Source organism: Cyclopterus lumpus, chromosome 1, assembly GCF_009769545.1.
Source record: "Cyclopterus lumpus isolate fCycLum1 chromosome 1, fCycLum1.pri, whole genome shotgun sequence".
Classification (NCBI taxonomy): domain Eukaryota; kingdom Metazoa; phylum Chordata; class Actinopteri; order Perciformes; family Cyclopteridae; genus Cyclopterus; species Cyclopterus lumpus.
Window position 1 is genome coordinate 11943447 of NC_046966.1, and position 27518 is coordinate 11970964.

Here is a 27518-nt window from a genome sequence, read left to right on the forward strand (position 1 = left end):
ACTCAGTTAAACTGAAAAAACAGCATTTACTTGTGCATCTTTGTCGAGACAGCAAAGTGTGACATGACGCAGCTTATTAAGATCATTTCTTTGTATTCTCTTATAAGCACCATAAATGCATTTGATATGGCCCTATCGGGTCATGGTGTCTCTGCTTATAACGATTGTGGGCTATCAAAGTTTAACGCAATAAATTTCAACCTATGTCATATCTATTGTAAAGCTAATTGTATTGTGCGATGGTAAAAACCTACTAATCTCCAGGCCGTTGAATGACTGTCTGACAGTGAATATGCCCGAGTCAGCAGGATGGCATCTTTGACTGGCGAAGAGCCAAAGCATTTAAGCCTGCAGCACCTCTCTCCATATTGTTCTGCCACACAACAAAACCAGGGCCTGCATTGCAAAATATAGCTAAGAGCTGCAAACAGACGGGGCAGGTCAGGGGGCTGCTGGTGTACAAGTTGTTCAGTCACGCTAACATTTCTCTGCTTCTATTCGGGTTAGATTTGTTGTGTTGTGCTATATCTTGACCAATGACCAGCAAGGAGGAGGCCGGATTGTTTGATACCATGACGACAGCTGCTTCAGAGGTGGGTTAGTGTCTGTCAAGACTCTCTGAACTACTGTTTTTGTTGTGTTGGGCATTTTCTTACATTGTGGTAAAAGGATTTGGTAAAACAACATTTAAAATGTGACTGCTACAGGAAAATGAGGTTGACGATATAAGGTCCAGACAGGAAAAAGAGGAGAAACTGATCCTGACAGCCTGGCAAAGCATGGTGAGTACACAAAGAAAGAACATCCATATAACTGTGTCCCGAAAGACTTTCAATACATTTCAATGAAGTGCTGTTTATCAGACGTACATGAAAGTTAAAAAGATTTGTAGGATCGTAAAAACCCACAACCGTGGAGCTTCATCTGGCGGGTGGATCATTCACAATATCCCTCACTGGCTTCCCATATGCAAGCCACGTACAAGAATTGAGCCTCGGTCTTATTTTACCATTTCAAATTGTATTAGGTGTTTGGAAATGTTTTTTGTTTTCTTGTAAGGCTGTTGTGGCTCTAATGGCAAGTGTTGCACTCTATCTTCATGCTGGTATCGTGGTGGTAGTATAGTAGCAGAAGTAGCAGCACTCATTATTATTTGTGATAGCAGGTCTTTGTCCCGTGTGGTTAACAGACCTAAATTATAGTACGATAGTGTTTTCACTAACAGCTGACAGTTGCGTTTGACTCATGCAGTCTTCAGCTCTGCGGCAGCACAGTCTGTGTAAGGATTTCAGAACTCCAGGCCCGGCTCAGTCTTTCCTGGCCAAGCAGAGGCAGGCCACCCAGGCCAGAAGAGCACTCTCACCCTGGCTGCAGCCCCGGTAGGAGCCTCCATCCGCAGGGAGAAATGAAGGAGCTCAGCCCACTCATGGGCATGCTGGGAGGCCAGGTTGTGGAAGAAGGTCTTCATTTTCTGTACTTTGTTTTCATTGAATTACTGTCTGTACTCTCTTTGGTTTGCTGATATCACCTCCTGGTGGTCAATGTTGGAATCTGGAGTAATATTTGTGATTCCATATGAAAACTAAATAGTAAGTGCCATAAATCACAATTTGTATTTGTTTTATACCTAAATGTGGGCTTGTCAATAAGATTATCTTCTTCATTCCTTATTATATAATATTTATACAGATATTTGTACAGATAAGATACAGAAATAATGCAAAATGGTTGTGTTATCTCATTTGTTTTATTCAATAGTTATTTAAATTAAGTACAACAGGTAATTCATTAAAAATCATTTTATTTACAGTTATATTTTATGAGCCAATAGAAGAAAATAAAGTGAATAAAGAAAACTGTAGCTCATTTTATGTGTTTTAGCACCATTTTCAAAGTCCAAACTTTGGTTAATGCTAAAATACTAGTACAGACTTCAGGCAATAAATTGATATTCTTCAATATAATGTGCAGACAACTGGAAAACTGGAAATTGGTCTCCTCTCCTTTGTACACGTATAGCTTTGACATGTTTAGCCTAGATTAGCACAATGACTGAAAGTAGAGGGACATACCTAGCTTAGCTCTGCCAACGGTTCCTTTAAACAACTCCAAAGCTGTCTCACTGTGTTGTAGTTACTGTATTTAACAATCAGAGAAAAGAAAACGGAGCAGCTGGTTTAATTACTAAGAAGGTAGCTTAATTATTAAGCTAACTGCCACATGGCACCTCCAAAGTCCTGTTTCATGGTGAAGTTCTCGGCTTATAAGACAACACTGAACTAATATGGATGCCTTGTGTGTAGTTTGCTAGATACTAAGATACAACATAAAGAAACTTTTTATTTTTATTTTCCTTTTCCGATGGAGGCCAAACTCCCTCTGCATCTTGTCTTGGGGCTAAGCTAGACTAAATGTGATAAAACTAGTTTAGCGCAATTTAGCGAAAACATCTGAATTAAATAAACAGAGATAAGTATTTTTCTTCTCACAGACTCAGTGAGAGCACAGATCTTCCCAAAATGTACCTTTAAATACCAACATGTTCTTCCCAGTTCCCAGAAATGTAGTACAGTTCACATTTGACTTTCAGACACCATCAGTTAAAAAGGAGGGTAATATATAATATTATATTATAATATTTGAAAATATGGGGGAGCTGTTGCTTTCTTTAACATATGTGTTAAGTCTTCAGTAAAAGTGCTGCAGATTCAAAGTAAAAGTGGCAGCACAGTTTTGTATCTATGACTAATTGCCCTGGTGAAAACAAGAACAGGGTTTCAAACAGCCAAAGGTTCATGAGAATATCACAACCCATCGTCCACCTAAGACCCAGTGAGCTCTGATCCCATGCTCACACTGCGAAAGCGCTGACGCTCGTCATAAGACGGCACGGTGAGGAAGGACATTTTGTTTCCACCAAAGGGAGGTTTGGGAATAGCGGGCACGGCTCTGTTCTGGTTGATAGCCGGCTGGGAGCTGCAGTGCTCCAGACTGGAGTGGGCAGTTGGGTGAAACAGGAAGGCAGAGGGGTGACAGGAGGGGAAGGAAATGGCGGAGGCTGATTGGGTGGAAGTCTCTTTTGAGGACTGGGGGGGAGGAGGGAGCAGTGAGGCTGGAACTTGGGTCTCCCCCACTTTCCCTCTTTCCTCCCTCTGCCACTCTTCCACACTCATCCCCTCCACTGCTCTCACTCCCTTCTTCTCATTGGCAGCAGGGTGCCCTCCTCGCCTCTCCTGCTGCTCCGCTCCAAACTGAATCTCCAGCAGAGGCGTTCTAGCGCTCTTCTCCTCCCTGAAACTGCACACGGTGCTCTGTGTTTCCAGCCCCAGCCCTGACGGCAGAGACCCACCTTTACCTATTTTACCACTTTCATCATCCTCATCATCGCTGGTGCATAGGTCAATGCTGGGAGAGTGGCGTAGCCTCTGGAGTTGTGCTGAGGTGCGGCGAAGGGCCCCTCCCATTAAGCCGGTGGGGGAAGGAGCCACTTTGAGCAGGCGGTTGAAGAGGGCCATGTTGGGGTGATGACCGCCTGACTCCTCCAGGTTCTCAGCAATGTCCTCCAGAGGCTGGAAGTGCATCTCCTCTTTAGGGATTCTGTTGAGAAAAATCATTTTACCTCTTATTTTCAGATTATTTCACACTACTTTCACTTTCATCACCCACACTTTCCCACCTAGTGGGGGATTCAAACTGAAAGTATCACAGTCACAGGTCGAGCACACGTAGAGCGTGAAGATAAAAGCCAGAGACTTACGCCATGTCGAAAGTGGACCCCTGGAAGGAGGGTTTGCGGAGGACAAAGAGAGTGGCGGCGGTGTAGGGGGGTCTGGGGTTGGAATCATTCCAGTAGCGATCTCTCTCCATCATCGGCAGATCACCATACATCTCGTCCACCGCCATCATGGACACCTGCAGAGGAAATCGCAAACAGACACACACAGTAAATATACAGACAAAGGAGTTACAGTTATATTGAACTTAAATAAAGACATGACAGTAAAGCTAATTTCAGCCAAACAGCATTAACATTGAGAGACCTGGAAATTTCTGTCTATTAGCCAGTTGGTCTCAAAGTCATCGTCATCTTCTCCAAAAGGGTTGATCAGCTGCTCTGCAACCTTCAGAAGACAGAAAATGTAAATAGCTAACAACATAAATCATTGATTTTATCTTTGTATCATGCTCGGCTATCACAGCAGATGGTATGTGACCCTCTCTCTGACCTTGAGCCAGCCAGCGTAAAAGAAGAACTGCAGCAGGGTGAAGATGGGTACGTAGAGGTCGAGGTCATGACCTGGATAGCCTTGATTGGGGTCCAGGAACTGGCGACCAATCAGACACACCAGGAAAAAACTGTACACGGCCAACGTCACCACCTGTGGGAAAGATGGAGGCAATTGGTGACATGATACTATTTTTCATTCATATTTTTATTTGTGTATTGGTGCTGAAGCATAGTCGAGGTTGATGGAGGATGTTTCCCAGATGTTGTGTGTTTGATGTTGGATGCCGGCCATTTTATCTACCGAGATAATTGTTTTGTTTACATTCCTCCTGATGCAAATAATAACAAATGTTATTGCTTATAATGACAATAAACTGTCCTTGAATCCTTGAATGTGGACATATTGAAAATCACAGTACTTTAAAAATATAATATGTAATGCAAGAAGTTAGTAAAGAATGACTTTGGAGTTTAGCTAATTGCTTTTTAAAGTGAAGAATAGTTGTTTTTTGAAGATACATTTCTGCATCTATCTGACTTATAATAGTTAAAGATAACTTTCCATAATCATGCTCAAGCAATAAAACTTGTCTCACAGGTGCCACTAATAGCCTGGGCGTTGGGCGTAGTGCACACTGGCTCTTTACTGGGACAATTAAATTGAACAGTCATCAGTTACACCTATGCATATCCTGCTAAGACACAAGGAAGCCAGATTTATTTATTCTTCTTTGAACAATGTGAGTTGGTTGAGCATGAAATTATCTTCCATACATCGCTATATGCAAGTAGCTGTGATTAAAAAAATGGATTTATTAGTTAAAAGGTATAAGATGTTAATAAAAAATGTTGTCCAGAGCATTGTAGTACGAAATATCCTCAGGAATTTTTCACAGCAAACATTTTGACTTGACAAAGGTGTTACTAATAACATCAACAATGGCTCTGGTTCTGTTCACGTGTCCCTGTTAGCTAAGACAGTGTGTCATTTAAACATGTACTTTTCTTACTGTGACAGATCAAAATGTTTGTCTCTGAGAGATAAGATTCTGAAGCCTGCGCAGCTCATAACAGAATGAAAGTACGATTTTTGAATCAATAAACTTTTGGACTCAGGTATGCTGTACTTTTCGCTTGTATCTTTCCCAAGCAATTTTAACTAAGGCCGGCGGGAACTGTAGTATTAAGAACCAAAGCACACAAGTAATGTTTAAGTCAAAGAAATATCATCAGAAGCCATAAACCTATACTATTGTTTAACAACCCAGAAGATGTGAAATCCTTAAAGTTATTTGTATACTGTTCAAACCAGCAGCTCCATCCATTTTACAATTAAATAGTGGTGGTTGTAGCCAATATGCATATCAGCCAGTATCTCTAAAGCCTGCCAGTTCCAGTTTGTTTGTAAATTCAGCTGTAAAACATAGAGCAACACTTCTTCAGTACTAATGTAGAAAACTGACAAGTCTCCAGAAGAAAAGAAAAAAAGAGTATATTGGTGGTGCGTGAATGTCAGAGTTCAACTCAAGATGTGAGAGTGAAGCGGTGCACAAATCATGCAGCATCCCGAGCAGCAGAGCACTCACCTGAGTGTAGACGAGGGGAACGCTGATCATGTCATAATGAAACAGCATGCTGCACTTCCCTCTGAACGCATTCAGCTCCTGTTCACACACAGACAGAGACAGCATTCATTCAGCCAAACCCTCCTGCCTTCATGTCTTTGTGAATATACATAATGAACTGAATCTGTGTGTGTGTGTGTGTGTGTGTGTGTGTGTGTGTGTGTGTGTGTGTGTGTTGCACCTCCAGCAGTAGTTTGAGTGTGTGATCGTCTTTGATCCTGCCCTCGCAGCGGGCCGCAGCCGCCAAGTTGGTGAACCAAACGCAGGGGATCCAGTATTTATTATATGGAGAGTGGAGCCCCTCAAACTTCTTACGTTCCTCTCTTGACATGAATCCTGCACAAACAGCAAAAACGTCAAAATCGGCTCACAGAAAGAAAGGAATGAGGGTTCAATATTCTGTGATTACGTCTGAGATTGCCAGAACTTTGGGCAGTTTGATGGAAGTATTGAATCACATTCACTCTCGTTATTGTAGCATAATGAAGTTGTTGTTATTTGTACTATTCTTAAACTTGTCAATAGGCCAATTACTACTATTTATCACAAGTATTACTTTGATGCATTTCAAGTCGACTTTGTCACAGAGTAAAAACAAAAGTCAGATGAAAATGTCCTGATAATCTGTGTGAGAACTGAACAGAAGAAAGGAAATAAATCACAAACTGCGGCCACTGGGGGGCAGAGCTCCGTTTCTGGAGAGGTGACACTCAGGAAATAAAGGAATGTTCACTGGGAGATAATTTCAAGCACAATCAAATTAAGTATCATGGCTGCACGGTGGTGTAGTGGCTAGCACTGTCGCCTCACAGCAAGAGGGCCGCGGGTTCAATTCCCGGTCGGAGTGGTCCTTCTGTGTGGAGTTTGCATGTTCTCCCCGTGGCAGCGTGGGTTCTCTCTGGGCTCTCCGGCTTCCTCCCACAGTCCAAAGACATGCTGCAGGTTAATTGATCTCTAAATTGCCCATAGGTGTGAATGGTTGTATGTCCCTACATGTGCCCTCGATGGACTGGCGGCCTGTCCAGGGTGTCCCCTGCCTTCGCCCTATGTCAGCTGGGATAGGCTCCAGCGCCCCCGCAACCCTAATGAGGATAAGCGGTATTGAAAATGGATGGACAAGGCTGTGGTTATAATGAGTGTTTAAGTAGCCCCTATCTTAATTAATGACTGATTTAATTAACCACTGATAGAGCACACTACCTGACACAGCGGATCCTCCAGCTGTGAAGAACCTATACCTTCAGTGAGGTGTGTGAGGACTTTCTGCTGTTTGAGGCTGTTAATCCCTGATGTGGCGGAAGATCCCCATTCAGTCCAAAGCGTTTTGAATTTGAGGAGTGCAGTGGGACCTGAGAGGACGAATGGACTGGTTATATTTGTCTTTGAGAATGAAGGAGTAGAGAAGTTGAGCTGCCCTGCTGTTAAAGGTGAGTACAACAACAATACACTGTTGAACTGTGCTCATTTTTGTACAATTGTCTGAGCTTTGTCTCTTTTCTGGTTCATTCTTGTGAGACTATACTGAGGAAAGCAGTTGTAATTGATAATCCGTTGTATTCACAAACTGCAAAAGTGTGCCGTTGTTGTTCCCCTTGTGTATAAGTTAACATTTAATGCAATCTAAAGCTCTCTAACGCTGTTCTAATTTAACAACAGTTTCATATCATCACCCCCCCCCACACCCATACACACACACCTTTAAATATGTAACGCAGTAACGTTTACTCATAGTACATTTTAACTGACACGTCCTATTTTTACTTAACTGCAGGAGTTCAATACTTTAGTATTCTTTTTTTGCACCTCTGACTATTCGTGGAGTCTAATTTCCAATTAAATCTTTTTAAAGTGAGTGAGAACGAATTGTGTCAAGAAAAGACTTACTGTGTATACTGTATATTATAAGTGTTGACATTGTGTTTGCAACTCTTAAAGTCACACAGTGTCAATCCTAAAGTTGCAACATGGAAGGAAACAGTGAGGAGAGGATTGCTACACCAGCGTCTCGTGATCTTGTAACTGTCGTCAGATACATTTCTTTTATCACCAGTGCATTTCAAGATGTGCCTGTCCTTGTGATTTCTCCTGTTCACTGGTGTAGAAAATGTACTGGAGAATAAACAACACACACTGATGACGTGAGTGTGACTGATCACATCTCTCCAGCTACAACACTAGCCCGTTCTCATTCCGAGGAAGTCAAATAGTGATGCTTAGTCACGGCCCACTGCGTCGGATATGAGACGCAGCGGGCTTTCAACTAACTGCAATGTAAACCCATCAGTGTGATTATTACACCTATTCCTAGATGCAATTCAAACGAGCGAAAGTCCAATTGTTCCAGTTTTCTCAGTGAAGATGTCCAAACTTGCTACGCACCACTTCAATATTAATTTCAAGTTTTACTTAAAATATTGTTTAAGATCATTCACTGCAAAATCCCAGTGAGTGTTGTTGGCTAAGGATAGACCCCATCACCACCATCACTACCACCTGTCCTAGTACCTACTCACCCGCCTCCACCACGTGGTCCATGGTGGGGAACCGCTTGAATACGGCCGTGCTGACGGAGCGGAGGATGAGCAGGGCTGACAGACTGGTGTAACGCATCATGGTTCGTCTCAGCAGACGGCCACGCTCATCGGTCCCCTGGAGGCCCCCCGACAAGATGCACATGAGCCTGTCAGGGAGCGGGATGCTGGTGTACTGGCTCCACCACCGGTTCACCACCAGGGTCACATAGAAACCTGCAGACAGCAGAGCAGAAGAGACACAAGTCAGACAAGGAACAGACCTGGAATGAGGGGCTGAAGGAGTTTTTTGACATATTTCTATCAAGAACAGTCATTATGTTTAAAGAAAATATATTTTCCTGTCAGTTTTTTGCCACAATCAAAATAAAAAAATATTTTGGCTTTACTGTTTTCTGCTTTTGAGCTCAACTGATGGATCAGAGAGACACTATTATCATATAACCATATCACATATACTGTCTAAGCTATAGCAAGTATTTTAACTGATTCATGCAGGAAAAAAGAAAGAATGAAAAACAATCAGATTAATAAATAGAAAAGTGTACTGTGGAGTCTGTAAAAAGTGCGATCCTTGCAAAAATCATCTATCCATATTCTGTAGCTTAAATTCTGTCCTCTCTTCTGTTATCAGAAAGAATATCATTAGTGCTTACCCAGTACAAAGGACATCGGGATGAGACTGGCGTAGTGGTTGCAATAAATTGCCAGCTTTTCAAAATACCTCTTCTGATCATCATACAGGAAAAATCTAAAAGAGTAACAGTGATACAGTCATCTATTGAAGCAGGGATAAATGTGTCAACAGCCAGTGTTTCCTAAAGCTGTCCTCTCTATCTTACCTGTATGTGATGCTGATGGCGGTATACATGGCAAAGAAAGCCAGGAACTCTTTATATAAAACCTTGTAGATGCTGCCTTTCCAGGCCAAAAGCAGCTTGGAGAAGCCACAGAAACGGGCGTTTGCAACCCTGGCTGTGTAGGTGACAGTCATTGGTGACAGCCAGATTATAGCTCCTCAATAAAAGAGCTGGAAGACACAACCACCTGCTGTCGGAACAAACAAGCTCATGTAAGACGGTGGGTCAGAAGCCACGTACAGATCAACCTTGACTTGACTCAAACTCTCTTGGTCATGCATTTGATTCACGGATAAAGTATTTTCCCATTAACTTAAAAGAATAAATTACACTAAAATAACACACTATTCAATTATTTCTGATGTATTTAGTCTTGAAAGAATATTTTCTTACCTTTTCTCGTGTTTTGTTTCTTGATGAATGCGCCAATTGCTCAGCGCATCTCTGTGCGTAATTGGCCCCGCTGGAGAAGTGAATTCACATTTTCACTTAACAGTATATAGTCTTTCTCTGTGATCGCCAGTGGAGTTTTTTTCAAAGAGCTCATAACTCTGACATCCCCTGGCGTCAGCTCGGTCAACTCGAGGCTCGGTCGGCTGCATGGCAGTAATCCTCGGAGCCTCCTCGGTGCGTCCGTGGTCAGTGCGCCCCGGGGTAAAGCCCCAAAACGAGGAGGAGGAGCTCATTAGCGCGGCCCCCGACCGGGAGAACGCGGCTCGTGATGGACCACAAGCGACAGGCCGCAGCGCCGGGGCACAAGGAGCGCAGGGCCGAGCAGTACAGTCGGGAATCATGAAACAGGAGCCAGTGAACCATGGCAAACTGTCGTGTTAAGTGATATGAAAACAACAACCAATTTCAACGCTTACAGGTTTAGAATTATGCTTGTTGAATAACAACAACCAAAAGTGTCCTTCATGCGTTCATCTTTTTACTTATGTTTCTCCTCTCGCCAGTGGGGTGTATTAATCCCACTTGTTCCACATGCACTTTCCCACCGGGACATATTTTTCATAAATAAATGTTACGACTCAACTGACTAAATGACTTTTAGTAACTTAGGCTATGTTAAGCAGTGTGCATGTGACGTCATGAGGCCGACAATATTCCTAACCGTTTGCCTGGTCTTGTGTTTAGTGTTGCTGGGGGCATCGTTCATCGGAGTCAGTCCCTCCTGAACTGGGGTGTTGAAGGTTAACTGGGACTTCGTGCTCCGTCAGAGGCAATCTGCAATCAGGTCGGTTTAGGTCTGTGCGCGGACTTATGGAAAATAGCTTCCTTCTCCTCAAAATAACATAAGCAATAACTCAATAAAATAAGCAGCGCGCATGCAGTTTAACAAAAATAAACGACAAAAGGCTCTCGGCTGAGGCAATTTTAGTTTTTTAATTAACACTCGCAACATAAAAGAAAATCTATAGAAAACAGATTATTGAACAAAAAGCATCCAGTGACAGGAAGGGGGTAATTATGCATTTCCTTGAGGATGTAACAACCTGTTAACCAATCAAGAGTCCAGAATGTAATCACCAGAGGAAAGATGCTGTGATTTTACTGGAACAACTCACCAGTCATTTGTTCCATATTTGATCGAGCAACATTCAATATATTTATTATTAATAATGCACTAAGAATAAGGCTACTAATGTATTTCAATAGTGTTCCCATACAGTCGTCTGTAAACAGGGTGGACACAAAAAGTTTGACCGAGTGTTTGTATGGGGAACCTTTGGGTAGCGGGACTTCAGTTGTGACTAACTTTATCTTCCAGCCGCTCACACATTTTGTCTTTTGAATCTCATCAAACTAGTGTCGTCTCCAACCAAATACCACCTGAAGCAGCCGCAGTGGCCTAAAATATTTAACAGAAGCCATTAAGACTGTCCAGTTCAAACAATGACATCGCCATATATAGATATATAACTCCCAACTTGAGTTGATTCAAAATCTCATTGGCATTAAGTTACTGAATTTACACCAGGATCATATGGTGATGTGAGATCTAATCATTTGACACATGGTAAAATGCACACTACAGACTGATCTGAATTTCTTATTTCATATTTTGGGGAAATTATCTATTTTCATTGCCTTGCCATCAAACTCTGAATCTTGACATTTTGATGTCAGTTCCAGACGTGTGAGAGTTGAATTTGCATTCAATTTTGGTCAAAAGTCAAACTGGAGAATTTACACAGTCACCAAACCACACAGAATAAACAAAGCATTAACACCAACCATCTGAAAGCTGATTTATCCTGGAAACACTTTGCTTTCACAACTGAGGCCTGACTGCGAATGATAGACGAGGGAAAGTTTTTTTGGAAAAAGAGAAAGTTAAATGCTTCAAGTAGGAAAAGTACAACTGCCACACAGAGGACATGAAGGAAAGTGGAGGTGAACTGAAAGTAAGGCAGCACAAATCTGTACCGTCTTACTTCTGTAACAATACAGAAGGTTACGTATGTGTGTGTGTTTGATTTCATCAGCTCCCCTTCAACAAGGACATGTGTCCTGGTGTCGCAGTGCTCTGCTTGGGATGACGGACTGAGGAGTGAGTGAATCAACGTGAGGCTGTTACTGCAGGATTTGAGGCAGGTTGGGGGTGGAGCTCGGAGGAGGCGAGTTCAGACTGTAAAGGTGTGGTTTGCAGGAGGGAGAGGGGAGGTCCTGCAGGGAGGCAGTTCACTTGTTTGGGGGTTTGTAGGGTTCCAGAAGTTGCTGGGAGAACGTGTTGACCTTTTCAGCCCCTCGAACTTCATGGGGCAGCAGCGGTAACTTGACTATGTGGAAGTCTTCATAAAGGTCCTCCATCTGTAGGGAGCAGACAGACCATTAATGATGCAGACAACATGTGACATTAGGTGCAAACTATGCAGCCGTATTGACAAAACCCCATAGAACTACTGATTCGTACCTGATCTAAATATTTGGACTGAATTTTGTGGCGGGCTTCACACATTTTGCACGGCCTCTCGGATTCAGGGAAAACCAGTTGATTGACGATGATGTTGTGCGTGTCGATGCGGCACTTGGCCAGCTCTTGGATGAGCCGCTCCGTCTCATACAGAGAGAGGAACTCAGCGATGCACACACAGATGAAGGTTGTCTGTTCCTGATGGAGGTGAGGAAGGTGGGGAAGCAATTAAAGTTTACAGAAAGCTTTTAATACGACTAATTCATATGTTGTTAAAATATATTTTAATTTGAATATCTACATAATGTCCATGTAAAAAATAACATTTGAACACACACTACTGTAGAGTTGCAATCAGGAAAAGATATAATAGAAAAAGGATATTAGCATAATGTCTTAAGCAGTCTACATAAAACATATAGCTGCAGTAATAGTATATTTTATCCACATACAGATGCAGACAAAATGGAGATCCATAGTAATACAGAGCAGCAGCCAGCAAGGAGAATGTTTGCTAAGAAATTGTCATCTATTAGAGCAACAGAGCCTCGGCATGCAGATATAGAAATACTTTAGCAACTAAGTTTAATTGAAAAGGCATGTGATACAAAGAAAAAACTCAAAAACAACATCAAAACAACCGCGGGGACTTACAGGATCTTTGAACTGCTCACTGACTGAGCGGATGACTGGCAGGGTCTCCTCCAGCTTAGAGGCCAGCTGGTCTGCATTCATGTCCCCCAGACCGAGCATGTTACACATCTACAAACAGTGAAAGAGAAACACTAATATTTAATGTGTAAAATAAATAAATAAATAACTCCCTTGAATACAAAACACAAACTTCATTTCCCAGTTGTTTTTTTCCCCGTCCCTTTGCATCATTCTTACTTCAAGTTCAACAGTAGCTTTGTGGATTTTTACAAACATCTTAACTAAAATTGTTAAATGACTACAGACAATGAGTGACAGGACCAGCTTCTCTCTTCCTCACCTGGGAGATGAAAGGGCTGATCTGGTTCTTTATCTGCATGAGGCGGCCCAGACCACGCTCCACAATGGTGGGAAAGTTGAGCAGCCGGAGTGTGTGACCAGTTGGGGCAGTGTCAAAGACCACCACTGAGAAGTTCATGCCTTTCACTAACCTGGGGTACAGGTAGATGGCAGTGCTGAGTTAGTACAACACGGACTACCATTTATTTATTTACTCAGTCATACTACTGAAAAATAAATGCAAATCTGGGTCAACAATAAAAAATAAAAAAGTGTTATCTGGTTTTCCAGTGACCATGTTGTCTTACCTCATGACCTCCGCATAGCTCATGGCCTCGTCGATGCCAGGGAAGGCACTCATGGCCTCCTGCATCATCTTCTTACCCATGCTGAGCATGTTGTCCTCCTCAAAGAACTCATCAGGCAGCTCTGCCACACCCAGGCTTGGGTCAATCTCCTGCACACACAAGCACAAATAATGATCACTTTACAATCCGAGGTCCTGGGTAACTGTAAATTATTTCAGGGCCCCGAGCAAGTCAGTTTGATACACAGTGATGTGTTGTGCTTGAGACTCAGATGTGGAATGGACTATCCTCGTGATACTAAAGAGATAGTAATCTCATTTTCCATAAACGGCATAAATAAACCTCTTTGTTAACAAATGCTGCTATGTTTCTATCCACTTGTGCATCTATTTTTAAAAAGTAAAATGTGAATTATATGCAACATTTTGAGATGTCACAGTAGGAAAAGAACAGGTTACAAATAACAACATTAATGATGGCTGAATTTAATTTAGCTGCTTCAGTTTCAGGGTCCGGGTATTATGCCACACTGTTATGGCTGTCTGAACAGAACAGAGCCCTAACTGTGGCTTTTTCTTTTCACTCCAACATAATGTATTAGGGCTTTTTTATTTATTTATCTAATTCTGCTGTTTCCACTTTACTATCTTTACCGTTTAAATTCCTAGCATTCAAATTGATAAAAGGGACGTAGTTATCTCTCATTTGACAAGTGAATGGCCTAAAGGTGAATGTTGGCATACTGGCAAGGCTATTGAATAGAGATACAAATTAATGTCTGCTTTTTCTGCAATTAGGAGTCCACATTTCTGGTTTGAGAAATACCTTTTGGAACAGGTGAAAACCGTCTAAGCGCAACAGTTATCTGGAAAAAAAAAAGTTATTCTATAAAAAACCGCAGTGACTGTTTTCTTAATGCAGTGCCACTCACCATTGCAAAGAGGTTGTCATAGCCCATGACCTTTGTGGGCACCTTGGAGAACTTCTGGTCAAAAGCATCGGAGATGTTATGAGCTGGATCGGTGGAGATGATCAGGACACTCTCCCTGACCGAAGCGAGCTGCACAGCCAAACTGCAACTAGAAAAATGACACAGGAAATGTTTGTAATCTTTAAAGTTGCATTAAGTAAAGTGAAGTGAGCAAGTGGAGCGATACCTTCTCTAATTAGGTGGATGCTATGGATGCCTGTCAGATACACAATACCTTTACATCTGTACTATGTGGGCATTATCCAACGCGAGCTACTTAATGTTGGATGTTGCTTAATTCTGTCTTGTGGTGTTGTATATTCTGTATTTGGTCATATTCGCCTTCAACGATGGTAAAAGGAGGCGTTAGCATATCAGTTTAACGCTCTGTGCCAAACTGACAGCTAACGCTAGCTAGCTAACCAGCGGTAGTCTCTTCGTGACCCACGGAGGACAGATAACGTTAGACGTCCTTTAGTCGAGTCACACAAACGTTATCCCTTGAAGAAAACCAGCAGGCTGTCGGTGCCACCCTGCATCGTGAGTGTCAGCCCTCTTGAGAAAGTCAAGGATGCATGTGCCAGCTGGCTAACGTTAGCTCGTGACAGCATTCAATTCACTCAGCTATCGGCAGATAACGGCTCCCCGGCATCTGACTTAACCTACACGTAACGTAACGGCGACGATCTTCTCAAGCGTGCGCGTCTGATGCGTGTCACGCGAAGCGGCTGTCCATTAGATTCGTGTTGTGAGGAAACATTCGTTGACGGAAAAATCCACGTAAAAGTCATGGTGGCAGCTAATCTGAGCAAGCTAGCTCGGTTAGCTGTGTCAGTTTAGCTGAGTCAACATCAGGGGCTAAAGAGCATTTTGCCTTCAACGTACCTGCATGTGGTTTTACCAACACCGCCCTTTCCACCCACAAATATCCATTTCAAAGACTTCTGCTCGATGATGTTTTTCAGTGTTGGTTCTAACGGCTCCACATCGGGCGCGTCTTCAAACTCGTCTTCCACTGAAGCTGCCATCTTGTCTGTGTACACTGTAGCGTACAGCTCAGGTGGGATGCGCCCGCGCTGCTGCCTTCACTGCTCCTCGGACACCGCGTCACTGCAGCTGTTCAAATGGAGGCTGCTGTCAACCGGAGAGAATGAACTCTTGTCAGAAGTAATGTTGTTGTCAGAGATGTGTTGATATCAATCTAGCTCCGAGAGATATTGAGACAATACCAATAGGGGTGAGCGCAGTAATAAGGCTAGTGTGTGTGTGTGCGTGTGCGTGCGTGTGTGTATGTATATGTATATGTATATGTATATTTATATGTATATGTATATATATATATATATATATATATATATATATATATATATATATATATTATAATAATAATAATATATACATTATTACTGTTATTATTTTCATTTATTGCAACTCAAATAATCAAGACACTTATATTATACAGTTTTATTAGGATATCAATGGTGTAAATTAATAATGATGTAATACACTCAACATCGACCTGTGGCTTTATTCATTATGTGTGAAAAAGTTAGCAGATTGACTATTATTATTATTATCTCTCATCTTTAGTTGCTTGTATGCTATTATAATAATACAAAAGAAAAACATTCCTTTAGCAAAATTATTTTTCAGAATTGCCCAACTGGATACCATTTTCTCTTTGATTTACAATTTTAGGATAGGATAGATATTTCTTTTAGGTTGACATTTTAAAGTTTATTTGATAAAAAGCACACCATGCTAATTGTGGAAAACAGAAAAGAAAACAAAAGAGAGAGAATAAGTCTCCAGTGTAGTGAAACCATTGGTGAAAACATAGTGGAACCACTCATTTGGGAACATTTCCAAATCATATGAATGTATTACAACCCAAAAGTAATATTGGACAAGAGCTGTACCAAAAGACAGTATAGTGTTACTGACACCACACATGTAGGCCTTCTTGACTTTTGAGGAAAGCTTGTGATCAAAAGGTTATAAATTATAAGCCCCAGAATATCACAGAATGAAGAAAATGAATGAGTAGCCTTTTCAATAGTTTATCACTGACACTTTTCAGCTACTTACATAAAGCAACTATACATCATAGTGTTATTCATAAATCAGAGTGTTACTGGAAAAGAGTGATGCTGAAGAAACAAAATAATTGAACATTTTAGGAGAAATTATTTGTATTTAAATCTATTTAAAGCCAGTAACATAAATGTGCAACATCTTACTGAGTGATTAAAAGCAAATATGATTAGGTTTTGGAAAATCATTTGACATATTTTTTATTTAATCAATAACAATTCAATGTCAAATACATATGCATATAAACATCCAGCATATGAGGATTGAAAAGCTTAAGCTCCAATGAGAAAAAAACATTTATTTACAAGAACATGTACATGCTGTGACCACAGGGTAAGGCACGTGCCTCCATATACACCTTTTCATGACTTCACCTGTCCCCATCTCATTTCTGCCATCAGATCTGACCGATTTTACCCCTCTAGAAACATCTCCTCCCTCTCTGATTTCCAAGCAGTGCCAAGCCAGAATCTTTACGCGAGCTGTAAGAATTCGCACACACTCCATCCCAGCAGGAAAGGAGCAGCTTCTCACTCCATCTGATTTTTCACAATCAGTCTGACGCAGCCAACGTGGCGAGAAAAATGGACCCAGATCCACCCATTGGTAGCTCAATCCACAAGTGGCAGAGCGCACTAACCAGTTTCTGACTGAACTGGCGACATGTGAGGGCAAAGAACTGATATCTTGATCTGCAGCTTCCTTTCCCGGCATGATGATTTGATTTGCTGCAGCCTCTCTCAGCTCTGGAGAAGCACTCAGGTTGAACTTCTTCTTGGCAGTGGTGTAGTTGGGTAATTTTGCCGGCAGTGACTCATTACCCAAAGATTGACCATCCCGGTGACACCCAGAGACTTCAGATGGCTGCTCTATGGACATCCGGAACAGGTCAAAAGAGGATCCCAGAAGACGCAGGAGGCGTGAGGGGCGGCGGTGTCTGGGTTTGGGCATGTAGTGGTAGTCCTCAGCATTTGTCAGCAGAGTGTATGGAGGGACTGGCTGTAAGTAGGACAGCAGACTGTCTCTCAGCTGAATAAATGGTGAATCCCAGTCTGTGTCCTCCTCGTCTTGAACAACAGTCTTGTTTGCAATCTGGATCTGGGTTGAAATGTTCGAAGCAAACAATGCAGATCCATTGAGAAGGACAGAAACAGAAATCCAGCAGACACACACAACACAGTTGAATGGCTGAGGCATAGTTTTAGGTGCGGATGGTACAACAGAAGGACGAGTTATGGGTTTTCCTTTGGATGCTTCAGAGACTCCTACACCAGACATCCTTGAGCTTGTGAACAATAACATACTGAAATCAGTGCCTTACAACACAAACAACAGACATATTATTGAGGACGGCCAGAGCTCACCTCAGCTCCCACTTCTTTTTCAAGGTTCTGATGTTTTGGCTAGCTTCAAAGCAAACACATATGACACATCTGAGAAGCTAGGTTTATGTGTTGATTACTAGATTTAGTTTGATGTAATTCCCAGCAAGCATGAAGCAAGAAAAAACCCCAATAATTTGACCTTGATTTGGCTGAGGAGCAATCTCAAACACAATAATTGAAAAATACTCTCACACAGAAACTGCACTTAGATCAGTTATAAAATGAGCTTCAGGGTAAATTCCCATCATGGCAGCTTAGATAATGACATAGCAGACATACGTTTAAAAAGAGGACAGATGCAACATGTTTGCAGGATAATAACCCTATTTATTCTCACATACACAAGATATGTCTGGGTCAAAGGCATGATATCAAACATATTTGTGTGAATTTAAGTTTTTGTTGACAACAACATTATAATAATATATTTCATAAATACAGACATAGGATGTTTTTATACTTGCATAAAGATAATGAAGAGCAGGAATTAAGAATTATTGCTTTTATGCAATGAGTTGATTAGGCAGCAGGTCTGTGGTGTCAGGTTTATTGTGTGTGTGAGTGTGTGAGTGAGCTGGCACTGGTGAAGGGAAATATCACTGTAATGACAGAGATGCTGAATGAGCTAATGCCTGGTCAGAGCCAGCAAGATGATACAGAGCTGCTACAGGTGTGTGTGTGTGTGTGTGTGTGTGTGTGTGTGTGTGTGTGTGTGTGTGTGTGTGTGTGTTTTCAGAGGAAACCTGACTTAACACAGCGTGTGTGTGATTGTGGACATTTTTGTATATGAATATTAAAAATGTATGTTGACATTTACATCCAACAGCTTCTCTTGTTTGTCCTCAAACTCAAAGTGAGAAAAGCTGGTCTGATCTTTCCTGTTGCCGGGTAGATTGCGGCAGCGGTCTGGATGTGGAGGATGGCACGCTTCGAATTGCCTGTCCACTGGAGTCCGATGCCTTCGCCCGATCTTCCAGAAACTGATCAAACTCTGAAAGGCATAGGTGACGTTAGATGGGCGTGTATGTGCATGAACACATGAACACACAGGAAGTAGACACGAAGAATGAAACATTATGTTTACACTAAAATGGCAGCAATGAACCAGTAGACAGAACAACATACCTGCACTGGAAACTCCCTCACTAACTGAAGATTTGTCTTCCTGCACATCCAAACACAATAAAACAAATTAAAGATATATCATCCTGCAGTATATTACACATTATTTGAAAAGAACACCGTTTAATAGAGAGAGAAGCTTTCTCTTACGATATCGCAAGACAACCATTTGTCAACATCGTTCTGCGGAGAGTTTTTCGCTGATGGCATCTAAGAGGAAAAGTAATTGTTATGAGTCGACACTGTGTTTTACTTGTATTTAACAATTATCACGACACTTTGTATTTTTGTTCCACAGGAAATGTTTTATTATATTGCATGTCTGATGATGCTATACTCACCCCTCCTGTGACCTGCAACCTCGTATCCAGAGCTCCAGCAAGGCCCTCCACAGCTCCTGGGTCCTCATACCTGACACTGGGGATAGGATATATTGTAATGCTGTGACACAGTGTAGGCTGTATTAAACTAAATATTAATTTCAACACAGGTCTTTGCCCGAGAGTCAAACCTTGGACGTTGCAATTACATGGCATGCATCGTTTGATAAAGGAACCTTTTGTTTTGTGATGCAGTTACAAATAAATGCAAATTGCCAAGTGAAAACCAAAATTTGAATATAAAGAACTGCAAAGGCTTTTTGTTCCTCATATGGTGTCAAAAACTAAACTGTATATTTCATTGGCGGTTTAGTGGCAAAAATAACCTCAGGCTCACAATTTAATCTCACTACATTGACGTTTTTAATTAAATTATACAAATACAAGCACCAGACATGTTGTGACAGTTCGAGGTGTCATGATATGATGTGTGTCTTTCTGTCAGTTAGCATCGCTCACCTTTTCCTCTGGTCAGCCAGGGAGCTGCCTCTTGTCTGGGCAAACATGTCAAACTCCCCCTCCTCTTCTGCAAGATAGATTTGTACTCATTAAGTCACAACTGAATGAAAAAAAACCTCCTCCATTCTGTTATCTAAATTCATGTAGCAACACATCTTTTATAATTAAACCACAAACATGAACTTAAATACTTTCATATTTTATTCTACCAACATTTTATTATTTGTATGGAAACAGTGATTCTGTACCAATAGGCCACTTTCAAACACATCATATGCTCCAACAGTGTAATTTTCGATTATCTCCTGTTTTTTATTCTGAAACCACTCTTCTAAACTCTGAATTTCCATGTGATGCCCAGCCACAACATCCTGTTTTCTGCCAGATATATACGCCAACTTAAGAAAGCATAACTCCAGTTTCAGGAATGTTATATGTATGGATTTGGTGTTATAAAAGAGTGCACATATAAAGCAGAAGTTATACATAGTGTACTCACTGTGATCGTCTGACTGCGGTAGACTGGCGGGGGTGCTGCTGACTGCTGGTTGGCTGGTTGTTGTGATGACAGCCGGTTGGCTGAGGTTGACGAGGCTCGGGCTGGTGGTTGAGCTCTGCTAGAGTGAGGACGCAACACAGTGGGGCGTCACCTCGTGCGTGAGCTTGTTCTTACAGCAGAAATGAGGAGGAGCGAGTCGTCTTCTTACCTGTTGACCATTTGGAATTTGTGCCTTGTTCATTCTGTCAAACCTAAAAAGCGATGACAATACAATGAGCATGAATTAGAGAGATACTTATTGCACTTTTATAATACAAATAGTAATAATTGTATAATCCAAAACATAAAGCTAGGATGCAGCACACCTCTCATAGCGGATGAAGGCGTTGTTAAGGTCATCGTTGACCACAAGCAGCTCTTCAATAAACCCTTCATCCAGCAGCTGTGGGATGAGCTCCACCACTCGAGTCTGCATACTCTTACACACCGAGTACAGCTGCTGCTTGGACATTAGAGAGATTCATTAATTCTCATAAATCCAGTCCTAAATCCTGTACTTTTGTTGGTGTACCCAATTTTCTTCATCTTGCTTCATCTCCTTTACATTAATCGCTAGTTTACTACATTTCCCAGAATTCTTTCACAACAACATGATACCTAAACTTGCATAGAGTACAGAGCAATTGCAGAGATTTATAACACACTCTTGCAGGTGCTTCTGCTTCCTGCTCTGAGAGCCAGGAAAAGCAAACAGACCGGGGATTATTTCCTTGTTTGTACTTATGATTTCACAGACTAACACACATTCACACACCTCCACATAACTTTGTATTAGCCCAATACTTTTACTCTGTCACAGTTAGTTTCTGGTGCCAAGGGGATAAGCCAAATTATATATAGTAAAATCATAAGTTGTAACATTTAACTTGGTAACGATAAGTATAATAATTGGTATTATATACGGTACACACACACACACACACGCACACGCGCACACGCACACTCACACGCACACGCACACGCACACACACACCTGTAGCAGCTCTGTATCATCTTGCTGGCTCTGTCCAGGTATTAGCTCATTCAGCAGCTCTGTCATCACAGTGAGATTTCCCTTCACCAGCACCAGCTCATTTTGCAGCTTCCGTTCCTGGATAAGAAACTTTTTTTTTTTAATCAACAGCAGTCAAAAGCAACAACATAATGACGTTTATTCCATAAAGCCAGAATTGGGCATAGAAACAGCCTATTACTCACGTGATATTTTAGTTATATCTTGACATGAAAAAGCAGGAAAAGCACAGGTGGAACTAAAAGCATTAACAATGGCTCTGCTCCAGCTCAAGTCAAATTGTCATTTTCTGAAAACTTAATTTTCACTCCACATTTTTCCCCACGGTCACATGTGCCAAGTTTGGGAACCACAGACCTGATTTAAGATGCAGTTGAACTCTAGTCTATGCTGGTGGTTTAAATGCCGTTCCAGAGGCAAAACAAGAATCGACTTCAAGAGCTTAGAATTTGGGAAATATGCTGAATATTGAATGCACAACATTGGTGCCTATATAAGAACATTTGAAGAGTGGACATTTTCATGTTTTTATTGCAACACTGAATCACAATGGATGCATGTAGGATATTTGAAAATAAAAAGGTTCTTTAATGTCAAAGTGAAAGCAAATTAATCTCGAGTCTACAAATATCACTAACTTTGAAGCGTCATAGTTTTCTTCACCTGCTCTATGTACTCAGTGACTGACAGTGTTTTTCGGCAGCTGTACCTGTTCTGCAGAGAGGCAGGCTGGTCCCTCACTGGACAGGGCTGGAGGTGACATACTCATAGTGGGAACATTGGAAGGTGCTTGTGATTGTGACTGCTGTGTGGGAGCAGCGACGGGGTTCGTTTCAGGGGTCTCGTTTTCCGGTATACTCTGCGAGATGAAAGGAGAACATGCAATGTAGAGATAGATATCTGGAGATGCATTTCTTATGGTGTGCTAATTTCACTTTGTAGACAGTCTCACCCTATTGGGAGTGTGGATGGGGGACAGAGCATCCAGATCTGTCATGGGGAACTCCAGACCACGCCTCCTCAGGTCGTCATATACGCACACCACCCCTGCTAGGGAGGGAGAGCTACGAAACGCATCGGCCCACGACTGGGGATATGACGAAAAATATTATGAGAATAACGGATTCCTTATTCAATACCACAGTCTACTGGCCAAATGTGAAAAAAACACAAAGAAACCAAAAACAACAAAAAGGAAAAGGAAAGCGTGAAGGTATTTCAATCACAAATAACACTAAAGATAACATAACTGTACACGTCTGCAGACATTTTGATAATCATTATTTGCTGGCTTTATTTGTGTTTTATGGTAGTGCATTTAACATATTTGGGTTTAGAACTACTGGTTTAGGGGATAAAAACATTAGCAAGACATCACTTTTGATTTTGGTCAAATGTGACTGAGATTTTCTTTTTCTATAGACACGATTAATCCATTATTTAACACAACAAGCAGCAGACTAATTGCAAAGGGAAATACTCATTAGTTGCAGCACAAGTGACTACAGTTTCTGTCATATTGCACTCTACAGGAGCACCCACATACCTGAATGAGGCTGAGCACCCGATCATGGAGGGACGTGGGGGGGTTATATTTGGGCAGAATGGAACGGACCAAAACTCCTTCTATAAACTCCTGCGACGCCACAAGAATGTGGAAGCGATGGCCACAGTTCTTCACACAGGCCTCAAGAACCTGTGTGATGCAGTACAAATAAAAAAAAAGGTGCAAATGTAATTAAACATTACGGTCAAAATAAAGCTTTGTCTCAATGCGTACACTAAGACTTCAATGTTAAATTAGCCACAAACCATTGCAACTCGGCCACCAGCCAATCAGGAGCGTGAAAGAATGGATAGAATCATTGCACACTATCACCTCCAGAGGATTACTCACCGTGAGGGCCAACATGATCTCATTGAAGTTCTTGTTTACTACGATTTTCTTCTTAATAGCTTTGACTGCATCTCTGGGCCTGAGAAAAATATAACTGATATTTACACATGAGGAAATGAGCAAAGAATGGTAGGTTTGTTTGTGGTTCATCTCTGGGAGATCTCATAATATGGGCTTTTTACTGTATACATCTCACCACTATACATGCTGCATTGCAGGAGTACAGACATTTGTCTTTTAGCATTACAAAAGCCACACTGCAGAGAAACCTTTGAGATTGGCCTTAACCATAAGTAGGTCATTCAGTCACAACCCCCAAAAAATGTAAATAATGAAGGACGTGACAATAAAAAGCAACATACAAATAAAATGTGTAGCGCTACATACAGTACAGTGTATTAGTCAGAAGGGTGAGGCAATGTGCAGATGGGGACAGTTCAAGGCTTCTTGGTGAAACCACGTTACTTGCGTACCCCTCGTCTGTTTCGTTGATGATGTCACATATCTCCATATTGAGCCCCCAGTCCTCGTACTGCAGAGCACCGCTTGTCGCTCGCTCTGTCAACAGAGAGGGAATCACATAAAGTTACAGTTATATAGGAATACTGATAAGGTAATAGAAAAAGTATGCGATAACCAGAAGACCTGCTTCTGATATCATGATATCTGCAAGATAAAGGCCATTTCTAGCTGGTCTTTTTTAGATTTATTACAGAAATCATTCTTTGAGAAATGTGTCAGTTGGGATATAAATGCGTGATTCATATTATTAAAACACCACATGGAAATCTGATAATAATATCATACAATAAATAAGATATATTGGTTGTTTTATTTGTATCTGTGGATCTAATGACAGAATTCTAAAATGCATTTACAGAAGTGATACTTGAGGTTACACACCTGTAAATGTGTTTTTAAATCATTTCTATTGAAAACTAAATGTTTGCGAATACACAAGCAACAATTAACGTTAGAAGGGAAAAGAACTTGAAATACGAATATCAGATATGTGGTTATAAGTGCTCTATGCTTGTCAGATGGTCACTAGCTGTGTCTGCTCTGCTGTTTGTTGTTGTTTTGTCGCGTATACGCTGAAAGCAGTGATTGTGAAAAAAAATGGTAAAGTTGTGTGCCAGAAAACCACAAAAAAAACAATGAGCTGAAAGATGGCAAAACACATGCGTAGAGCTGAGGGGAGCTGCAGAGTCTTGTGGGTTTCTCACTACAAGAGACAACGTTCATACTACACATAATCTGCATGCGTATAATAGGGTCAAGGGCCTCTTTAAGAATAAAATCAGCTTATTGTGGACTGTGTTGACGTGGTTGGATCAATCATTCTGATTGGTTGGTTGGTTGAGGCCTCCACCTTCATACAACAAGACCCCATCAACTTTAAACCAGCCAGAGGAGCACAGACAAACATAAAATACTGAAATCTCTCATGTGAATTGAGTGGTATCCTTATATATATATACTACTCGTTTATAGTTATAAACTGATTGAGAAAGTTGGTTTTCAGCTGAAACATGTTGTACACTAAACTATTTATCAAAGCAAGCTTTCTTTGCACTCCACCCCTCACAGGCTCCTCTTAAATCTCTCAATCTCCTTCATTCCTCTCCACCATAGCCCCCCCCACACACTTCCCCAAACCCTCACTGCTTTTCTCAATCCCATTTAACTCCCTTCCCCTTTGCATCCTCCACCCCCTCCTCCTCCTCCTCTCTCCCTCCATCCACTTCATGTGACTGTCAGCTGCTTTCTGCTCTCATTGGCCCCAGACTCGCTGAAGCCTCTCTGACATTAGGCTACTGTGTGAGAAAGTGAGTGCATGAGGTAAGAGGGAGGAAGGCTTGGGATGGCTGTGTGTCAGCTTCTCACATCTCTTGACTGTCCTGATTACACATCTGTCATCGGCAGCTGTCTTAAGAGTTTGTTGAGGATGTGTTTGCTTCACAAAAAGCAGCAACCTGTTGCCACTGTGGGGGAACACTGCTGGTTTAAAAATTGTTCAATGTGACACATGCTCGTTAAAGAGCGTCAGTGACACTGGTGCATAATGGTGTGTTTTTGACAAAAACACATTGATCGAGGAAGTGAGAGGAAACACAAAGCGCCTCCTTAATTCGTCAAATGAATTGTCACTGAACTTGCAAGAACCAATCAAACGGAAGATCGGGAGGCTCGAGTCCCGCCTCTGCCTCGTCATTGGCTCTAAAGACTTATTTCTATGTTTCTGTCAAGTTTGGAGTTCCTTTTTCAACATTTTAGATCAGGAAACAAAAAGGAAAAGTGATATTAAATGGGTTTAGGACACGTCCCCGTGAGTCTAGTTGTAAAATGCTGAAACGTGTCATTGATTAGGTAATTTAAATGATGTCAAATTGAATCCAACGGTGAACAACTCCTAGTTTCAAAAGCAAAGGCGACTTACCGATTCTCTGACCGACCGGCGTTGAAAAGGGGTTTCCTATGAGGAACTCCATCTTCTGCCCGAGTGAAAACATCTTCGAAAATCACAAGCGTCCCCTCTAACTATATTAAAGTAATGTGGCAGCTACTGAGCTCAAAACTACGAGTGTTTCCGTTTGCTTTCAGCGTCCTCCGCTGCTTCAGAGGCTCACGGGCTCACTTTAGTGGTCACGTGAAAACTCCCACAGGGCAAGGACCCAGCAGACATCAACAGCGAGGCGCTCAGCCTCAGAGGCTTTTCACGTGTACGTTCGCTCAGTGCTACTCATAACCTTGTCCTGCATACAAGTAGTAAAGGTAGTATTACCAGCAAAATATAGAATGCATACGGTATCAAAAGTAAAAGGTATCAATTTGCAGAAGGAGAACCTTCCAGAAGGAAAACCATCTCTGCAGCACTCCAGTAAAATCGTTTAGTTTCCATTTTTTCCTCGATTGTAATTAATAACCACAAGTGACTTTTTAACTGCAGTGATTCTACCTGTGTCCTTGTATTGTATTTTATATATTGTTGTTGTATTTGTGTGTGTTGCTTTATGGTCTCATGAGTCTGGAATAAAATAAATATATATATATATATGTAATCTCTTGGATTATTTAGATTGATGCAGTTTTGCTTCCAACTTTTCCAGTTATACATTTCAACTTTAAGGATTTGCAGCAGTTCAGTTCAATGCTTTTGGGGTTCAAAACTTTTCATCAGGTAGTTTCCCTTTTCTGGATTTTCCGCTATTTTTTGATTTCTTCAAATATTTCAGCTTTCAGCTTTAAGCATTCGAACGCATTTTCAGCAGGAAATGCATTTTCTAGTTGATATACAGTTTCGCCTCACAGCACATGAAACACCGAGGGAAGCCATGCTCACATGGCATTACAGGTATATTGTGAACAAAGAGACCAGTTTTCAAAATGTGTAAATAAAACACTCTCTCAAGCTTGAAAATATTACGTTTCAAGGAATTATTTGCAAATGTAAAATTCGGACATTCTTTTATGTCAGCAGCACCATCTAGTGTCGTAAATGTAGCCTGCAGAAAAACTACCCAACAACATTTGGTGGAGAAGCATTTAGAGTTAATAAATCTGTTGTTGAGTTTTACTTCTGGCATCAAGAAGAACAGTTGCTTTCTCAATAGCTGCCACGTGTTAGAAACTACATTCTTATGGTTTAGGACTCTTACTGTTGGTTTCTCATCAACCAAATATCTATTTATCTGATGTACGCAAGACACACTATGGGTTGTTTAGGTTTATGTATTTTTGTCAAGAAAAAAAAACTGATTTCCCTCATAGTACTTCAGGTAAAAATCAAAATTTATAAGTTTAACGGGTCTATTAGAAAACTCACCGCATATACATTTTTTTACTAAAGTATTTTTGGGAAATCATGTGCCTTTATCTGAGACAGTAGAGATATTACAGTAAAGAGCAAGAGCCGATCCAGTTGACGAAGTGGAGATTACAACTGTGTACAAGTGAAAGGGCAGAAAGAGACAAAGATCCTTCTGGGCAACAGTTCAAAAAGAAGAAATCACCAGTTGTTGGTAAAAGAAGCTGGAAGCTTAGCACCTGAATGTGTGCAGATTTAAATAGGAACAGTTTCTGTTTCAGTGTTAAGTACAACTACAATAAGCTGGAATATTAACAGGTGTTTATTTAGCAAAGCTATTCTTAAAGCGTCACAATAGAAATATAAGAAT

At 41.3% G+C, this 27518-nt stretch overlaps 5 protein-coding genes across 6 annotated transcripts; 1 reads left to right on the forward strand and 4 right to left on the reverse strand.

Moving 5' to 3' along the window:
* Positions 1 to 338: 338 nt before the first annotated feature.
* Positions 339 to 1697, forward strand: LOC117735877 (protein Hook homolog 3-like). The gene is made up of 3 exons (XM_034541198.1): positions 339 to 593; positions 708 to 782; positions 1252 to 1697. Exons 1-3 carry the CDS (start codon positions 537 to 539, stop codon positions 1381 to 1383), a joined length of 264 nt encoding a protein of 87 aa, XP_034397089.1. The 5' UTR covers positions 339 to 536; the 3' UTR covers positions 1384 to 1697.
* An 89-nt stretch (positions 1698 to 1786) lies between these two features.
* best2 (bestrophin 2) lies at positions 1787 to 9807 on the reverse strand. Its single transcript, XM_034539966.1, has 10 exons — positions 9638 to 9807; positions 9227 to 9434; positions 9041 to 9135; positions 8367 to 8600; positions 6035 to 6189; positions 5815 to 5892; positions 4227 to 4379; positions 4041 to 4121; positions 3758 to 3912; positions 1787 to 3597 (listed from the first exon to the last, which is right to left on the reverse strand). Exons 2-10 carry the CDS (start codon positions 9376 to 9378, stop codon positions 2823 to 2825), a joined length of 1878 nt encoding a protein of 625 aa, XP_034395857.1. The 5' UTR covers positions 9379 to 9434; positions 9638 to 9807; the 3' UTR covers positions 1787 to 2822.
* Positions 9808 to 10609: 802 nt separating this feature from the next.
* Positions 10610 to 15541, reverse strand: get3 (guided entry of tail-anchored proteins factor 3, ATPase). Its single transcript, XM_034541135.1, has 7 exons — positions 15318 to 15541; positions 14394 to 14541; positions 13463 to 13611; positions 13156 to 13306; positions 12816 to 12923; positions 12162 to 12359; positions 10610 to 12058 (listed from the first exon to the last, which is right to left on the reverse strand). Exons 1-7 carry the CDS (start codon positions 15458 to 15460, stop codon positions 11930 to 11932), a joined length of 1026 nt encoding a protein of 341 aa, XP_034397026.1. The 5' UTR covers positions 15461 to 15541; the 3' UTR covers positions 10610 to 11929.
* Positions 15542 to 16823: 1282 nt separating this feature from the next.
* On the reverse strand, positions 16824 to 18663 carry LOC117734027 (noggin-2-like). Its single transcript, XM_034538066.1, has one exon. It carries the CDS (start codon positions 17826 to 17828, stop codon positions 16824 to 16826), a length of 1005 nt encoding a protein of 334 aa, XP_034393957.1. The 5' UTR covers positions 17829 to 18663.
* LOC117734016 (target of Myb protein 1-like) lies at positions 18655 to 26087 on the reverse strand. 2 transcript variants are annotated; one of them, XM_034538053.1, is made up of 15 exons: positions 25781 to 26087; positions 23814 to 23898; positions 23341 to 23419; positions 22990 to 23139; positions 22396 to 22530; positions 22153 to 22302; positions 21405 to 21521; positions 20737 to 20870; positions 20580 to 20622; positions 20372 to 20486; positions 19873 to 19939; positions 19375 to 19450; positions 19184 to 19243; positions 19037 to 19076; positions 18655 to 18902 (listed from the first exon to the last, which is right to left on the reverse strand). In XM_034538053.1, the coding sequence occupies exons 1-15, from the start codon at positions 25851 to 25853 to the stop codon at positions 18760 to 18762; spliced, it is 1467 nt and encodes a 488-aa protein (XP_034393944.1). In that variant the 5' UTR covers positions 25854 to 26087; the 3' UTR covers positions 18655 to 18759. The 2 variants fall into 2 exon arrangements, with proteins under 2 accessions (XP_034393944.1, XP_034393935.1); XM_034538044.1 differs by having other exon boundaries at positions 20372 to 20489; positions 25781 to 26083.
* Between the last annotated feature and the right edge of the window lie 1431 nt (positions 26088 to 27518).

Excerpts from the sequence above, each read along its gene's own strand:
- LOC117735877 (XM_034541198.1), top strand. The coding sequence starts at position 537 with ATGACCAGCAAGGAGGAGGCCGGATTGTTTGATACCATGACGACAGCT. Across the intron at positions 594-707 it reads TGACGACAGCTGCTTCAGAG|GAAAATGAGGTTGACGATAT; the intron begins GTGGGTTAGTGT and ends TGACTGCTACAG. Across the intron at positions 783-1,251 it reads TGACAGCCTGGCAAAGCATG|TCTTCAGCTCTGCGGCAGCA; the intron begins GTGAGTACACAA and ends TGACTCATGCAG.
- get3 (XM_034541135.1), bottom strand. The coding sequence starts at position 15,460 with ATGGCAGCTTCAGTGGAAGACGAGTTTGAAGACGCGCCCGATGTGGAG. Across the intron at positions 13,612-14,393 it reads ATGACAACCTCTTTGCAATG|GAGATTGACCCAAGCCTGGG; the intron begins GTGAGTGGCACT and ends TTGTGTGTGCAG. Across the intron at positions 12,059-12,161 it reads AGTCCAAATATTTAGATCAG|ATGGAGGACCTTTATGAAGA; the intron begins GTACGAATCAGT and ends TGCTCCCTACAG.
- LOC117734027 (XM_034538066.1), bottom strand. The coding sequence starts at position 17,828 with ATGTTATTGTTCACAAGCTCAAGGATGTCTGGTGTAGGAGTCTCTGAA.
- LOC117734016 (XM_034538044.1), bottom strand. The coding sequence starts at position 25,853 with ATGTTTTCACTCGGGCAGAAGATGGAGTTCCTCATAGGAAACCCCTTT. Across the intron at positions 23,420-23,813 it reads ATCAACGAAACAGACGAGGG|GCCCAGAGATGCAGTCAAAG; the intron begins GTACGCAAGTAA and ends TATTTTTCTCAG. Across the intron at positions 22,531-22,989 it reads GGGTGCTCAGCCTCATTCAG|TCGTGGGCCGATGCGTTTCG; the intron begins GTATGTGGGTGC and ends TCATATCCCCAG.
- best2 (XM_034539966.1), bottom strand. The coding sequence starts at position 9,378 with ATGACTGTCACCTACACAGCCAGGGTTGCAAACGCCCGTTTCTGTGGC. Across the intron at positions 6,190-8,366 it reads GGACCACGTGGTGGAGGCGG|GATTCATGTCAAGAGAGGAA; the intron begins GTGAGTAGGTAC and ends CTGTTTGTGCAG. Across the intron at positions 4,122-4,226 it reads TTTACGCTGGCTGGCTCAAG|GTTGCAGAGCAGCTGATCAA; the intron begins GTCAGAGAGAGG and ends TGTCTTCTGAAG.